This window comes from Hoplias malabaricus, chromosome 11 (assembly GCF_029633855.1).
Source record: "Hoplias malabaricus isolate fHopMal1 chromosome 11, fHopMal1.hap1, whole genome shotgun sequence".
Lineage (NCBI taxonomy): Eukaryota > Metazoa > Chordata > Actinopteri > Characiformes > Erythrinidae > Hoplias > Hoplias malabaricus.
Genome location: NC_089810.1, coordinates 39,740,677 through 39,756,275, shown reverse-complemented (window position 1 = coordinate 39,756,275; position 15,599 = coordinate 39,740,677). Strand labels below are relative to the sequence as shown.

At 42.8% G+C, this 15,599-nt stretch overlaps 1 protein-coding gene across 6 annotated transcripts; it reads right to left on the bottom strand.

The window, feature by feature from the left end:
- Window positions 1-395: 395 nt before the first annotated feature.
- On the bottom strand, window positions 396-14,428 carry LOC136709910 (serine-rich adhesin for platelets-like). 6 transcript variants are annotated; one of them, XM_066685484.1, is made up of 10 exons: window positions 13,298-13,426; window positions 9,448-9,549; window positions 9,138-9,245; window positions 8,379-8,486; window positions 7,660-7,767; window positions 6,901-7,008; window positions 6,353-6,394; window positions 6,143-6,250; window positions 743-815; window positions 396-581 (listed from the first exon to the last, which is right to left on the bottom strand). In XM_066685484.1, the coding sequence occupies exons 2-9, from the start codon at window positions 9,463-9,465 to the stop codon at window positions 750-752; spliced, it is 666 nt and encodes a 221-aa protein (XP_066541581.1). In that variant the 5' UTR covers window positions 9,466-9,549; window positions 13,298-13,426; the 3' UTR covers window positions 396-581; window positions 743-749. The 6 variants fall into 6 exon arrangements, with proteins under 6 accessions (XP_066541581.1, XP_066541580.1, XP_066541583.1 ...); XM_066685483.1 differs by lacking the exons at window positions 6,353-6,394; window positions 9,448-9,549 and adding an exon at window positions 14,333-14,428 and having other exon boundaries at window positions 13,298-13,502; XM_066685486.1 differs by lacking the exon at window positions 13,298-13,426 and having other exon boundaries at window positions 9,128-9,245; window positions 9,448-9,544.
- Between the last annotated feature and the right edge of the window lie 1,171 nt (window positions 14,429-15,599).

The following is a 15,599-nucleotide window of genomic DNA, read 5'->3' as shown; positions in this document are numbered from 1 at the left end:
TACTCACATGACACTACAATAAAACTACTACTAACTAATTTAACTTCAGCACATTAAACTCACATTTAAATAGCAGAATTCACCTTTTAATTTTCAAATTTTCAATTCAAATTTGGAAGCAACAATTAAACTGAGCCTTGCAAAAATAAAAGGATATTCTTCTTACAACAAACAGCAAAAAAAGTGCTACATTTAAATGCATAGTATTTTAATTATTATTAAAAACAATTTGAAGTAAAATCCAAATGCTTTTTAAAGTTAGGAAATGAAGAACTACATTCAGTAGACTTTTCAGCCATGTGCAGTGTGACGTGTATGTAAACAAATAAATGCCATACCAGATACTTCGTGATCTTCACACTATTTATTCTGAAATTTCCTTTTGTAGGCTGTAATTGAATTATGAAGGTAGAATTTCCGGTTCTGCCAGCCTCGGTTTTTAAGAGCGTCAAGTTCAGCCCATAAACACTTCTCACAGTTTGATGGTACAATACAAGATGAGATTAACAGATTGTCCTTTCTGCTATCTGTACATCTGTCTGTTGCCAAAGTGTTTTCTTCTTCCAAGAGGCTTTCAGTACCTGAAAGAGGTCAGATCAGAATTGTAATTGCAAGTAGTTGTAGAGATATGACTAGATAGAGCTGTAGACTGGTGGCTGGATATAATGGTTGAATAAGAGATGGCAAAAAATATGGAGTATCAATGTTGATCAAATACACAGAGAAATATGGATCAGTGTACCTGTGAATTAACACATGGAAGACTGCAGGTGAGCACAGCTGACATTTAGGCACAGGAGTGCATGTCTGTATACCTGTGAATTAGAAACAGAAAAATATGGGTCAGTATGGCTGTTGATTAGACACTGATCAGAGAGAATCTGTACTGTTTTGAATTAAGCACACACAAGAGTGCAGGTCAGTATGGCTGTGGATTAGACACAGAGGACTGAGGGTCAGTGTGGCTATGGGCTGGACAGGAAGGACTGCAGGTCAGTCTGGCTGTGGATTCGACACAGAGGACTGTGGGCCAATATGGCTGTGGATTAGACACACAGAAGAGTGCAGGTCAGTATGGCTGTGGATTAGATACGAAGGACTGCAGGTCAGTCTTGCTGTGGATTAGATATGAAGGACTACAGGTCAGTATGACTGTGGGCCAGTATGGCTGTGGATTAGACACAGAGGACTGAGGGTCAGTGTGGCTATGGGCTGGACAGGAAGGACTGCAGGTCAGTCTGGCTGTGGATTCGACACAGAGGACTGTGGGCCAATATGGCTGTGGATTAGACACACAGAAGAGTGCAGGTCAGTATGGCTGTGGATTAGATACGAAGGACTGCAGGTCAGTCTTGCTGTGGATTAGATATGAAGGACTACAGGTCAGTATGACTGTGGGCCAGTATGGCTGTGGATTAGACACAGAGGACTGAGGGTCAGTGTGGCTATGGACTGGACATGAAGGACTGCATGTCAGTCTGGCTGTGGATTAGACACAGAGGACTGTGGGCCAATATGGCTGTGGATTAGACACACAGAAGAGTGCAAGTCAGTCTGGCTGTGGATTAGACACAGAGGACTACAGGTCAGTGTGGCTTTGGATTAGACACAAAGGACTGAGTGTCAGGCCTACAGTACCGAAGAGACCAGCAAAGAGTTCAAGTTCAAGAAGTTTATTGTCATTTCAGCAGTATATAGTGTTTACAGTACACAGTGAAACGAAATAGCGTTCCTCCAGGACCAAGGTGCTACATAAGACAATACACAACATTAAAGTGCGACTAGTGTAAAGCTAGTGCAACATGAAACAGTGCACACGCATTAAAGTGCAAAGGACATAGAACACAAAACAATACACAACATTAAAGTGCAACTAGTACAATCTAGTGCAACATAAACCAGTGCATACACATTAAAGTGCAGAAGATATGGCTAAGAAAAATACAAAACAATGTCCCTACAGTACAATACAATACAATGTAATACAAGACAAGGCAAAAACCATAAGTACGGAGGGGATGAGGGAGAGAGACACTGCAATTTAAGTGTATTTGTGCTGTAAACGGTAACTGGATGTAAACATGATGTAAACCGGATATGTGAAAACATTTACAGTCCAACAGACCAGTGTTTGTGTGAAGTGTGTGTGTGTGTGTGTGTGTGTGTGTGTGTGCTTCTTTCAGTCCAGTCTTAGTCTCTAGGTGTTCAGGAGTCTGATAGCATGTGGGAAGAAGCTGTTACGGAGTCTGGATGTGAGGGCTCGAATGCTTCGATACCTTTTTCCAGACGGCAGTAGGTTGAAGAGTGTGTGTGAAGGGTGTGTGTGATCTCCCACAATGCTGAGTGCTTTGCGAGTGCAGCGAGTGGTGTAGATGTCTGTAATGGAGGGAAGAGACACACCGATAATCTTCTCAGCTGTCCTCACGATCCGCTGGAGGGACTTGCGATCTGCCACAGTGCAGTTCCCAAACCAGACAGAGATGCAGCTGGTCATGATGCTCTCGATGACTCCTCTGTAGAAAGTGGTGAGAATTGGAGGGGGGAGATGAACCTTCTTCAGCCTTCGCAGGAAGTAGAGGCGTTGCTGGGCTTTCTTTTTGATGTTACTGGTGTTAGTGGACCAAGTGAGATCATCCGCTAGGTGAACACCAAGGAATGTGGTATTCCTGACAATCTCCACAGCAGAGTTGTCGATGTTCAGCGGCGAGTGCTCACCCCTTGTTTTTCTGAAGTCTACAACCATCTCTTTGGTTTTGTCCACGTTCAGAGACAGGTTGTTCACTTCACACCAGTCAGTTAGCCGCTGCACCTCCTCTCTGTATGCTGACTCGTCGTTCTTACTGATGAGACCCACCACAGTCGTGTCATCAGCGAACTTGATGATATGATTTGAGCTGTGCATTGCTGCACAGTCATGGGTCAGCAATGTGAACAGCAGTGGACTGAGCACGCAGTGCTCAATCCAGTGTTCAGTGTGATGGTGCTGGAGGTGTTCCTACCGATCCGGACTGACTGAGGTCTCCCAGTCAGGAAGTCCAGGATCCAGTTGCAGAGAGAAGTGTTGAGGCCCAGTATATTCAGCTTCCCGATCAGATGCTGAGGAATGATGGTGTTGAATGCTGAGCTGAAGTCTATGAACAGCATTCGGGCATATGTGTCTTTCTTGTCCAAGTGGGTGAGTGCCAGGTGCAGCGTGGTGGATATGGCATCGTCCGTTGAACGGTTAGGACGATACGCGAACTGTAGAGGGTCCAGTGTGGGGGGAAGTAGGGTTTTGATGTGCCTCATGACGAGCCTCTCGAAGCACTTTGTGATGACCGGTGTGAGTGCAACGGGACGATAGTCATTGAGGCAGGACACAGAAGAATTCTTAGGCACCGGGATGATGGTGGTGTTCTTGAAGCATGTTGGAACAACGGCGCTGCTAAGAGAGATATTGAAGATATCAGTGAAGACATCAGCAAGCTGGGCTGCACATTCTCTGAGCACTCTGCCAGGAATGTTGTCTGGTCCAGCAGCTTTCCGCGGGTCAACTCTGCATAGAGTTTTCCTCACGTCGGCTACAGTAAAAGACAGCACCTGGTCGCTGGGAGAAGGGGTGGACTTTCTCGCCGTTACATTGTTCTGTGCCTCAAACCGTGCGTAGAAATGGTTCAGCACGTCTGGTAGGGAAGCATCTCCGTCACAAACAGGTGGTGTAGTCTTGTAGCTGGTGATGCTTTGGATGCCCTGCCACATGCGCCGAGTGTCTCTACTGCTCTGGAAGTGGCTGTGGATGATCTGGCCGTGTGCACGCTTTGCCTCTCTGATAGCTCTGGAGAGTTTGGCCCTCGCTGTTCTCAGGGCCGCCTTATCGCCTGATTTGAAAGCAACGTCTCTAGCCTTCAGCAGCACACGCACCTCTGCATTCATCCACGGCTTCTGGTTGGAGCGGATGGTGATGGTCTTGGAGATGGTCACATCATCGATGCACTTCTCTATGTAGCTGGTCACTGATGATGCGTACTCCTCCAGGTTGATTTTGTCGCTGTAAGTTGCAGCCTCTCTGAACATGTCCCAGTCAGTGCACTCGAAACAGTCCTGCAGAGTAGAGATTGCTTCTGATGGCCAGATTTTCACCTCTTTCAGGATAGGTTTCGATCGCCTGATGATGGGTCTGTATGCAGGAATTAGCATAACAGACATGTGATCTGAGTGTCCGAGGTGGGGGCGGGGCTCTGCTCTGTACGCGTCTGGAACGTTTGTGTAAACAAGATCCAGCGTGTTCGCTCCTCTCGTAGCAAAGTTCACATACTGGTGGAATTTAGGGAACACTTTCTTGAGATTTGCATGATTAAAATCTCCAGCAACAATAAACAGACCATCCGGGTGTGTGTTTTGGAAGTCGCTTATGGCTTCGTATAATTCCCACAGCGCTTGTTTTGTATTTGAATCGGGAGGGATATAGGTTGCGATTAAGTAAACAACGGAGAATTCTCGAGGTAAATAAAAAGGTCTACATCTCACAGCCACAAACTCCACTAACGGTGAACAATAAGCAGAGACTAGCACAGAATTCTTACACCATTCAGTGTTAATATAGACACATAAACCACCACCGCGAGTCTTACCGCATAGCGCTGGGTCTCTGTCGGCTCGAAATGCGGCTAGCCCATCTAGCTGAATGGCGGCGTCGGGAATACTGTCGCTGAGCCATGTCTCCGTAAACACAAAAACACAGCAGTCTCTGTATTCTCGCCGTGTAGTTCGCTGAAGTTTGATATAGTCCAGTTTATTATCCAGCGAGCAGACATTGGAGAGAAAGAGAGAAGGGATAGCTTGCCGGCTCGGGTTAGCTCTTAGCCTAGCACGGATCCCCCCTCGCTTGCCGCGCTTCTGTCTCCTCTCACACCGCTTGCGTCGTCTCCTTCCCCGGCCGCCGGCATCAGGAAACGTCGAGGCTTCAGGGCTAGGCCTCCGAAGCAAGCGGAGGTTCCGCAGCGTCTCCTGGAGGTCATCGCTGATACTGTAAATTTCCTGTTTGCGATATTGAAGCAGTGTCTGGCGGTGATATATACGTACTGCAGGTGTTCCTGCGTCCATATATTATAAATAAAATGAAAAAAAAAAAAAAAAACGTTTTTTAAACAAACAAAAAACCCGCTAAACTCAGGAAGAGTTTAGGTAGATGATATAGTGCAGCGCTAAACGATACAGGACAAGTTGTGGGACTAAAAGCTGAACTGCTGAAGGCTGTTAACAGCAGTGATGCATAGTGTTTGACAGGAAAGCTGAAATTGTGGTGTCTGCAGTTTGGCTTACTGCTTCGTATTAAGTGGCCAAGTAGCTAGGGATGCCGCAGTGTTTAAGTAGCGTGGCATGGTATGGGAGATGGGTACTGGAGCTACCACTCAAGTTTAGTTGAAGAATTTAAATGTGCTAAGGTGAGTCGTGAGATGATTTTGTCAGGATTGAAAGATGCAGTGGTAAAAGCAGCAGCGCAAATCATAAAAGCAGGAAGGAAGTGGAATCCAAAAGTGGCCGTGCAGGTAGCCAGGAGCTCATTAGATCTAAAAGATGTGATTGGCCAAGTACAGTGCGGAAGACCAGGCCTTGGGTCAGGTGATTCATGGAAAGCTTTTAGTAAGGCCACATAACCAGAGAGAAGGCAAAGAATGACTAGTTTTATTTGTGAGCAGGAGGCGGCGGGGTGTGCAACAGTAGCGTCACTGCCTGCATTCACACTTCGAGAACAAAACAGGCCTTGTGGGGACCTTCATCACACAACAATACGGTTCCTTATGGGGACCTGTCTCACACATCAATACGATACCTTAAGGGGACCGATTCTGTGTTATAGCTCTCATAGATTCTACTCACACACTGATTGAAGGAAAGTGTGTTGTGGGGACGACGTAAGTGTCCAGAATAGAGTGACAATTTACCAAGAAAATAGCCTCAGTGGAGGATAAAATCTGCCCTCCTCATTCCTCTACCCTTCCAGGTACAATACCGTAAACTGACTAGTGTAATAATTCACACTAAAAATCATCACAAAAAGTTTCTTGCCTTTTTCTATCTGCCTTAAAAAACAACAAAAATAACAAAAACATGACAAAGACAGGCTGTAGAATTATATCAGAAGTGATTAACATCATTTTACCAGTGAAGAATTGTTGTTTGGACGAGTAGTATCATGCATCTGGGTCTCTGAGTGGAGAGAGGGACAGGAGTCATCCTCTGCCACGTTATTAGCTGCAATACTGGTCGACTGAAAACACATATCATAAGGACAATATGTTAAAATACAAAAAACAGACGAAACACATGGTCAATTCAAGCTCAATACTGCATAACATGCAAATAAACTGACCAGTTGGTCATGCAACATATCTAAGATGAGTTGCCTTGCAACCTAGATCAGACATCAGAGACAAAAATTAAAACAATCATTAAAATACATTGTCCTGTCAAGCCAAGTTCTGTCTGCATTCACACTTCGAGAACAAAACAGGCCTTGTGGGGACCTTCATCACACAACAATACAGTTCTTTATGGGGACCTGTCTCACACATCAATACGATACCTTAAGGGGACCGATTCTGTGTTATAGCGCTCTCAGATTCTACTCACACACTGATTGAAGGAAAGTGTGTTGTGGGGACGACGTAAGTGTCCAGAATAGAGTGACAATTTACCAAGAAAATAGCCTCAGTGGAGGATAAAATCTGCCCTCCTCATTCCTCTACCTTTACCCCTCCAGGTGCAATACCGTAAACTGACTAGTGTAATAATTCACACTAAAAATCATCACAAAAATTTCTTGCCTTTTTCTATCTGCCTTAAAAAACAACAAAAAGAACAAAAACATGACAAAGACAGGCTGTAGAATTATATCAGAAGTGATTAACGTCATTTTACCAGTGAAGAATTGTTGTTTGGACGAGTAGTATCATGCATCTGGGTCTCTGAGTGGAGAGAGGGACAGGAGTCATCCTCTGCCACGTTATTAGCTGCAACACTGGTCGACTGAAAACACAAATCATAAGGACAAAATGTTAAAATACAAAAAACAGAAGAAACACATGGTCAATTCAAGCTCAATACTGCATAACATGCAAATAAACTGACCACTTGGTCATGTAACATATCTAAGAAGAGTTGCCTGGCAACGTAGATCAGACATCAGAGACAAAAATTAAAATAATCATTAAAATACATTGTCCTGCCAAGCCAAGTTCTGTCTGCATTCACACTTCGAGAACAAAACAGGCCTTGTGGGGACCTTCATCACACAACAATACAGTTCCTTATGGGGACCTGTCTCACACATCAATACGATACCTTAAGGGGACCGATTCTGTGTTATAGCTCTCACAGATTCTACTCACACACTGATTGAAGGAAAGTGTGTTGTGGGGACGACGTAAGTGTCCAGAATAGAGTGACAATTTACCAAGAAAATAGCCTCAGTGGAGGATAAAATCTGCCCTCCTCATTCCTCTACCTTTACCCTTCCAGGTGCAATACCGTAAACTGACTAGTGTAATAATTCACACTAAAAATCATCACAAAAAGCTTCTTGCTTTTTTCTATCTGCCTTAAAAAACAACAAAAATAACAAAAACATGACAAAGACAGGCTGTAGAATTATATCAGAGGTGATTAACGTCACTTTACCAGTGAAGAAATGTTGTTTGGATGAGTAGCATCATGCATCTGGGTCTCTGAGTGGAGAGAGGGACAGGAGTCATCCTCTGCCATGTTATTAGCTGCAACACTGGTTGACTGAAAACACATATCATAAGGACAATATGTTAAAATACAAAAAACAGAACACGGTCAATTCAAGCTCAATACTGCATAACATGCAAATAAACTGACCACTTGGTCATGTAACATATCTAAGAAGAGTTGCCTGGCAACGTAGATCAGACATCAGAGACAAAAATTAAAATAATCATTAAAATACATTGTCCTGCCAAGCCAAGTTCTGTCTGCATTCACACTTCGAGAACAAAACAGGCCTTGTGGGGACCTTCATCACACAACAATACAGGTCCTTATGGGGACCGATTCTGTGTTATAGCTCTCATAGATTCTACTCACACACTGATTGAAGGAAAGTGTGTTGTGGGGACGACGTAAGTGTCCAGAATAGAGTGACAATTTACCAAGAAAATAGCCTCAGTGGAAGATAAAATCTGCCCTCCTCATTCCTCTACCTTTACCCTTCCAGGTGCAATACCGTAAACTGACTAGTGTAATAATTCACACTAAAAATCATCACAAAAATCTTCTTGCCTTTTTCCATCTGCCTTAAAAAACAACAAAAATAACAAAAACATGACAAAGACAGGCTGAAGAGATTACATCAGAAGTGACTAACTTCATTGTACCGCTGAAGAAGTGCTGTTTGGACGAGTAGCATCATGCATCTGGGTCTCTGAGTGGAGAGAGGGACAGGAGTCATCCTCTGCCACGTTATTAGTTGCAACTCTGGTTGACTGAAAACACATAACATAAGGACAATATGTTAAAATACAAAAAACAGAAGGAACACATGGTCAATTCAAGCTCAATACTGCATAACATGCAATTAAACTGACCACTTGGTCATGTAACATATCTAAGATGAGTTGCCTGGCAACCAAGATCAGACATCAGAGACAAAAATTAAAATAATCATTAAAATACATTGTCCTGTCAAGCCAAGGTCTGTCTGCATTCACACTTCGAGAACAAAACAGGCCTTGTGGGGACCTTCATCACACAACAATACGGTTCCTTATGGGGACCTGTCTCACACATCAATACGATACCTTAAGGGGACCAATTCTGTGTTATAGCTCTCATAGATTCTACTCACACACTGATTGAAGGAAAGTGTGTTGTGGGGACGACGTAAGTGTCCAGAATAGAGTGACAATTTACCAAGAAAATAGCCTCAGTGGAGGATAAAATCTGCCCTCCTCATTGTTCTACCTTTACCCCTCCAGGTGCAATACCGTAAACTGATTAGTGTAATAATTCACACTAAAAATCATCACAAAAAGCTTCTTGCCTTTTTCTATCTGCCTTAAAAAACAACAAAAATAACAAAAACATGACAAAGACAGGCTGTAGAATTATATCAGAAGTGACTAACTTCATTGTACCGCTGAAGAAGTGCTGTTTGGACGAGTAGCATCATGCATCTGGGTCTCTGAGTGGAGAGAGGGACAGGAGTCATCCTCTGCCACGTTATTAGTTGCAACTCTGGTTGACTGAAAACACATAACATAAGGACAATATGTTAAAATACAAAAAACAGAAGAAACACATGGTCAATTCAAGCTCAATACTGCATAACATGCAAATAAACTGACCACTTGGTCATGTAACATATCTAAGATCAATTTTCAAATGAATTTAGATTTGAGTACAACTTTTACTGATTACGAATAGCTCCTGGTTGGACACTGGTACCTGCTGGTTAGTTTTCATGTTGTGCCCATCAGTCTAAGCCTTTAAATGTACAGGCTGGTTTGAGCTCTTAACATCTCCAGTGGCAGTTGTTTCTTCAGTTACCTGTGAACACATTGTTCATAAATAATTTGCCTTCTGATTTTATAGGGATTGTATTTACTTAATTCTATGCAATATGATGCTGTATTTATTGTGTAATTTAGTCTGTAAACACTAAGACTTTTCCACCATAATTTGTAACATGTAAATTTATTATAAAGATATTAAATAAATAAGTCATTATTACTGCTGTGTTCTTTAACATTTAACCAAACCTTCAGTAGCTTCTGAAAACATATGTGACTTTGATTTCCTGTTTAATAATAATAAGATTTTATTTCATAGGTGCCTTTCTGTCACACAAGGACACCTTACTAAGAGTATAAAATAAACAATAAACATAAATAATACCGAAAAACACACAAGTATACAGTATTGGGAAAAAATAAACAATGCAACTGAGTCATTTTAAAGAAAAGGCAATCTTAAACAGGTGGGTTTTGAGTGAAGACTTGAATTGTGGGAGTGAGTTTATGTTCCGTATGTTGGGGGGGTAAATTGTTCCAAAGCTGGGGAGCAGAGCGGCTGAAAGCTCTAATTCCCATGGAAGTGAGACGGGCAGGGGGAACAGTCAAGTGAATGGAGGAGGATCTGAGGGTGCGAGAGGGAGTTACAACATGGAGGAGATTGGAAAGATACGGTGGAGACAGATTGTGGATGGCCTTGAATGTTAACAGAAGGATCTTGTAATCAATGCGTAACTTGACCAGAAGCCAGTGGAGCTGTTGCAGAACAGGAGTGATGTGGTGGATGGAGGGGGTTCTAGTGATGATACGGGCAGCTGAGTTCTGGACCAGTTGAAGCTTATGAAGAGATTTGTGGGTAATACCCAAAAGGAGGGAGTTGCAGTAATCAAGGCGGGAGGTGACAAGACTGTGGACAAGGACGGCAGTGGTATGGGGAGTAAGGGAGGGGTGGAGACGGTTGATGTTACAGAGATGAAAATAGGCAGACCGGGTAATGTTATTGATATGAGATTGAAAAGAAAGAGTACTGTCAAGGATGACACCCAGACTCTTTACTTGTGGGGAGGGGAGAAAAGAACAATTGTCAATGTTAAGAGAAAAGATGTCAGTTTTGGATAATGTTGATTTAGTACCAATGAGAAGAACCTCAGTTTTATCGCTGTTGAGTTTAAGTAAATTTGGGGAAAGCCAAGATTTTATTTCCATTAAGCAGTCAGTAAGGGAGGGGGGAGGGAGGTTGGAAGTGGGCTTACAGGCACTGGAGCTGGGTGTCATCCGTGTAACAGTGGAAATTGATGTTGTACTTACAAAAATATGGCCAAGGGGAAGAAGATAAATGATGAAGAGGAGGGGCCCCAGGTCGGAGCCCTGGGGCACACCTGAAGTGACAGAAGAAGGGTGGGACATGGAAGTTTTAAGCTGGATGTACTGTGTGCGGCTGGAGAGGTATGATTTGAACCAGTTTAGAGGGATCTGAGTGATACCAATAGAGGATAGTCTATTGAGGAGTGTGGGGCGACAGATAGTTTCAAATGCTGCACTCAGGTCCAGGAGGATGAGGATGGAGAGTAAACCAGAATCAGTTGCCATTAGGAGGTCATTGGTGATTTTTATGAGAGCTGTTTCAGTGCTATGGAGAGGGCGGAAGCTATTTTCTGCTATTTTCTCAAGAATGGAGATAAAGGGTAAATTTGAGTTTGGACGGAAGTTATTGAAATTGGATCAGCACCAGGTTTTTTTAGAATTGGAATAATTACAGCAGTTTTAAATGATGCAGGAACAGTTCCAGTGGAAAGAGAGGAGTGGATGATGGCAGAGATGAGAGAGACTAGAGAAGGAAGACAGGCTTTAACCAAAACTGTGGGGAGAGGGTCCAGCTGACATGTGGATGGCTTTGACTTAAGGATGATATCTGAGATTTCTGAAGTGGAAGGAAGCTGAAAGAAGGAGAAAGAATGAGCAGGAGGAGGAAGTTCAGAGTTGATATAAGAGATGGGTAGTAAACTGAGATGCTGGTGAATCCTCAGGATCTTATCAACAAAGAATGTCATGAGTGAATTACAGAAAGCAGTAGAACACAGATGAGATGGTAGAGAGTCCGGAGCTTGGGTGATATTCTTATACAGAGAAAAGAGTGATTTGGTGTTACCTTCGTTAGCTGAGATAATACCAGTGTAATATGCGGATTTGGTTTGAGTAATACAGTCCTTGTAGCGTAACATATGATTATTGTAGATGTCTTTGTGAACAGTTAGAGCAGTTTTCCGGTGGAGTTGCTCGAGTTGCCGACTTTTGGCTTTCATGAGCCGAAGTTCCGGCGCAAACCAGGGGGCAGAACAAGAGAATGTAACAGACCTGGTTTTCAGCGGAGCGAGGGAGTTGAGTAAAGAATTAAGTCCGGTGTTGTAGTGTGAAACCAGCTCATCAGGGGTGGTTAAGTTATGAGTGTCCATGAGGGAGTAGGTGCTGGAGGAGAGAGAATCCAAATCAATGTCCTTAATATTGAGGAAAGAAATGAGGCGGTGGTGATGATGGTGGGAGTGGATCCAGACAGTTGACACACGGTCGATACAAAAGAGGAGAAGGCAGGAACAGGCACCTGAGAGACTTTCCATTTAATTCACCGATAATTAACCGACATCGCGATAATTCACCGCGAGACCTCCTCCCCGGCCGGTGCTACGGGGTTGGCAGATGTAAACAAACCCCGTAGCAGGAGTGGATTGATTAAGTTGGGAGAAGTCATTGGGTTGCTGCCAAGTTTCAGTTAAGCAAAGGAAATCCATTTTTCGGTCAATGAGGAGATCCTGAATGAGATGTCCCTTGCTCATGAGTGAGCGGATGTTGAGCAGACCGAAGTTGACGGTGGAGTTATCACATTTGGCCGGAGTGTTAGCCGACCGGGCTAGGTGGGCTAGCACACTATGGTCCGCGACCCGGCAAGTGTGACGTGAGGGTCGACGAGAAGTGGACCAGATGGATGTTATTGTTTTCGTTGTGTCTTGGTGATAAGTTTGGTGAGATCTGCGGTGGACATATCTCCGGCGTGGCAGGCAAGTTATGTCCGGATGGGGCAGTAATGAAGCCGGCAGAAGTGCAGACAGGTGGTGAAAACGCAGCCGGAGAACCTCGATAACAGAGTAGTGCAGCAGACCCATCACGGGTTGATGAGTAAATGCCTAAAGAGCCCAGAGAAGCACCGACCAGATATGAATCTTGCCGATTAACATTGTCGGGCAGCTTGGACAGGTGAGCAGAGGCAGGAGGGCCTTGATGGCCCGAGCAGAACATGTAAGAAATAGTCCGTATACTCCAGTCAATGGTGTTGGGTAAATCGTTGTTAAAAGACGATGGTTGATACTGTCTGACAAGAACAATCGCAAAGTCCTTTAGTCCGCTAAGCTAGACAACTACAAGTTTTAAAATTACCGGCGAGCAGTGGCAGCAAACCGCACCAGCGTTCACTCTGTGCGGTTGCCAGAGGTTCCCAGATCTAATCCCTGTTTGTGTTGTGTTTCCTGTGTTAGATGATTGTTGTTTAACTCGGTGTCACTTAAAGTTGCAATCTGTGATCAGCCCCTAAGACAATCTTATACCACCTCATTGAAATTCTTTAAGTGTCTTAATTTTTATTCTTATTGTGCATTTAATTGAAAGTGTAAGATTAATTAAACTATATATTTGTAATAGTTTCAAATTTGAATCCATTGAACTACAATGTCTCATACATTCAATACATAGTGCAACACTGAGCCATATGGTACACTGTGTACTATGCAACATACTTGTTTTCGCCATGGGCAGTCTTCACCTCCATAGTCATAAGTGACGTCGTCTCCTCCTTTAATGTCATTCCCGGAAAAAAAAACAAAAAAAAAACAAAGGTGTGCATTCCCATTCTGGTCAATTTTCTTCATCCTGCAGTTTGGACATCCATGGCCATTATTAACTAGTCGTCCAAATGATCCATCTCCTCTACAGGCATCGTTACTTAAAAAGATAGAAACATAAAACAACTGTGACCCCTTTAAATAACAGATGAGAATCAAATGTAAAACAAAATCATCAAAGTCATATGATATTGTGTTATTAAAAACCCATGGGGTTGTCGACCTTGCAGCATGGAAATCACACCCTGAGGGTCTGACACCTCTGTCCTTTAATGGCTGTATAGTCTAGCTCCTGACTTATCCGCCTTAAACACTTCAGGGTCACTATCTATTCAGCATATAGCTGTGAAATAAACTATGGAAGTTTCTGTTCTTGCTCTTAAAAGCGTAGTGAAATAAATGACGCTGAAACTGAATTACATAATCAACATTGTCTACTCAGAAAACAGAAACTAAACTGTTAAATATCTTGTGCAATGCTAGCTAACGTTAGCTTTAAAGGTAGCACAGTTTCATCGCCCATAGCTGCTTGGAGCGAACTTATATCAGCTTTTCTTTATAAAACCTCGAGGCTGAAATGGCGTCCTATCAACCCGTTTGGTTCGAATTCTTCCGTTCCACCTTAAACTGGCACAACTTACTTTAAATGTCTGTGCTTGATATGCTCTATGTTTAATTTCTTTGAATGTAAGCGTGGAAAGGTTTGTAGTTTTATGTGTTAACTATTCAAACGGCGCGACATAACTGCACCTTAATTTGTATTTAGCAGAAAAATTCGAACAAAAAGCGAGTTAACAGGGCGCCATTTTCAGCCTCGAGCTCGGAGCAGGACTGGCCTTTAATCCCTGAGGCGTCATACCGCTCTAAACAGCGCCTAAATACTCCACTGTTCTTTATTTAGTGTATTTAACAGAGGCAGTGGACACTTACTGGACACCTTTCAGCACCTCACCGCCCCGCTGCGCTCTGACGGAGGTTTAGAACTCTAACTCGCTCCCTGGTTAATTGTGAAGGGACAGTCGGCGTCCGGCGCTGATTCAAATTAAAAGCCTCCAACACAATCCGCAGTCACGCAGAAAAATAGTGTTTCATATTTTAGTGTTAGTTTAAATGTAAACATTTGCAATTTAAACACATTTACAGACTTTTGATTTAAGTATTTAACAAGAAAAAAATATATATATTATATAAAATATAAGAAAAATATAAAATATATATATTATATATTTCTTTCTTGTTAAATACTTAAATCAAAAGTCTGTAAATGTGTTTAAATTGCAAATGTTTACATTTAAACTAACACTAAAATATAAAACACTATTTTTTAAATTAAATTTATGATGTTTGTTTTTGTTTATTTAATCCCAGTCCACTCCCTCCCTCCTCACTTTCTTCTTCTTTTTTTACTCCCTTCGTCTTCACTCCCTCACTTAAACCATATACCAAGGGCAATGTTGTAGGGTAAAGATATTGCAGTGGCTCTTTAATTTACATAACCCCTTCACATTGATTTGTGTGCTACTATATAGTATTAGTCATAATATTACTAAAGCTAGCTAGTTGGAAAATTTCATAAAACATAGCTAACTATTCATTCATTATTCATTCATTAATTATCTGTAACCGCTTATCCAGTTCAGGGTCGCGGTGGGTCCAGAGCCTACCTGATCTTGAAAATTAATTAGAGCTAACTAACCAAATCTGAGTTCTGAAAACTGGTTATAATGGTTATGTGCTTACCTTGTGCTTTACTTTTGCTCCTCTGCACTTGCTCTTAGCTCCTTAGATGGCATCCCCTGCAAATAATCTTCTTTCTTGTCCATCAAATTAATTGCCATGTTTTAGACTGAAAATGTCTTCTGTCCTGATCATTCCTAATGGGGACCCGGAAGTGGGCGGTACCCAACCATATATGTAAGAAGTGTGTTTTCGGAGCATAGAGTGCAATTACAATGGGGACCTATAAGGGGGCGCTACCACACACTCACACTGACGGATAAACATGTGTTACGGGCCAACTCTAAAAACCACACAGGGCCACTATGGGCAGCTCCTACATTCGTTTAAAAGGGTTTTCCTTATGGGGACCTGATTTTTGGTCCCCATACCGCAAGAGGTCCCCATGACGTGACTGTGTAAACAGTTTTTTGTCCCCATACAGTGGGGTTTACCAGAACACACACACACACACGCGCGC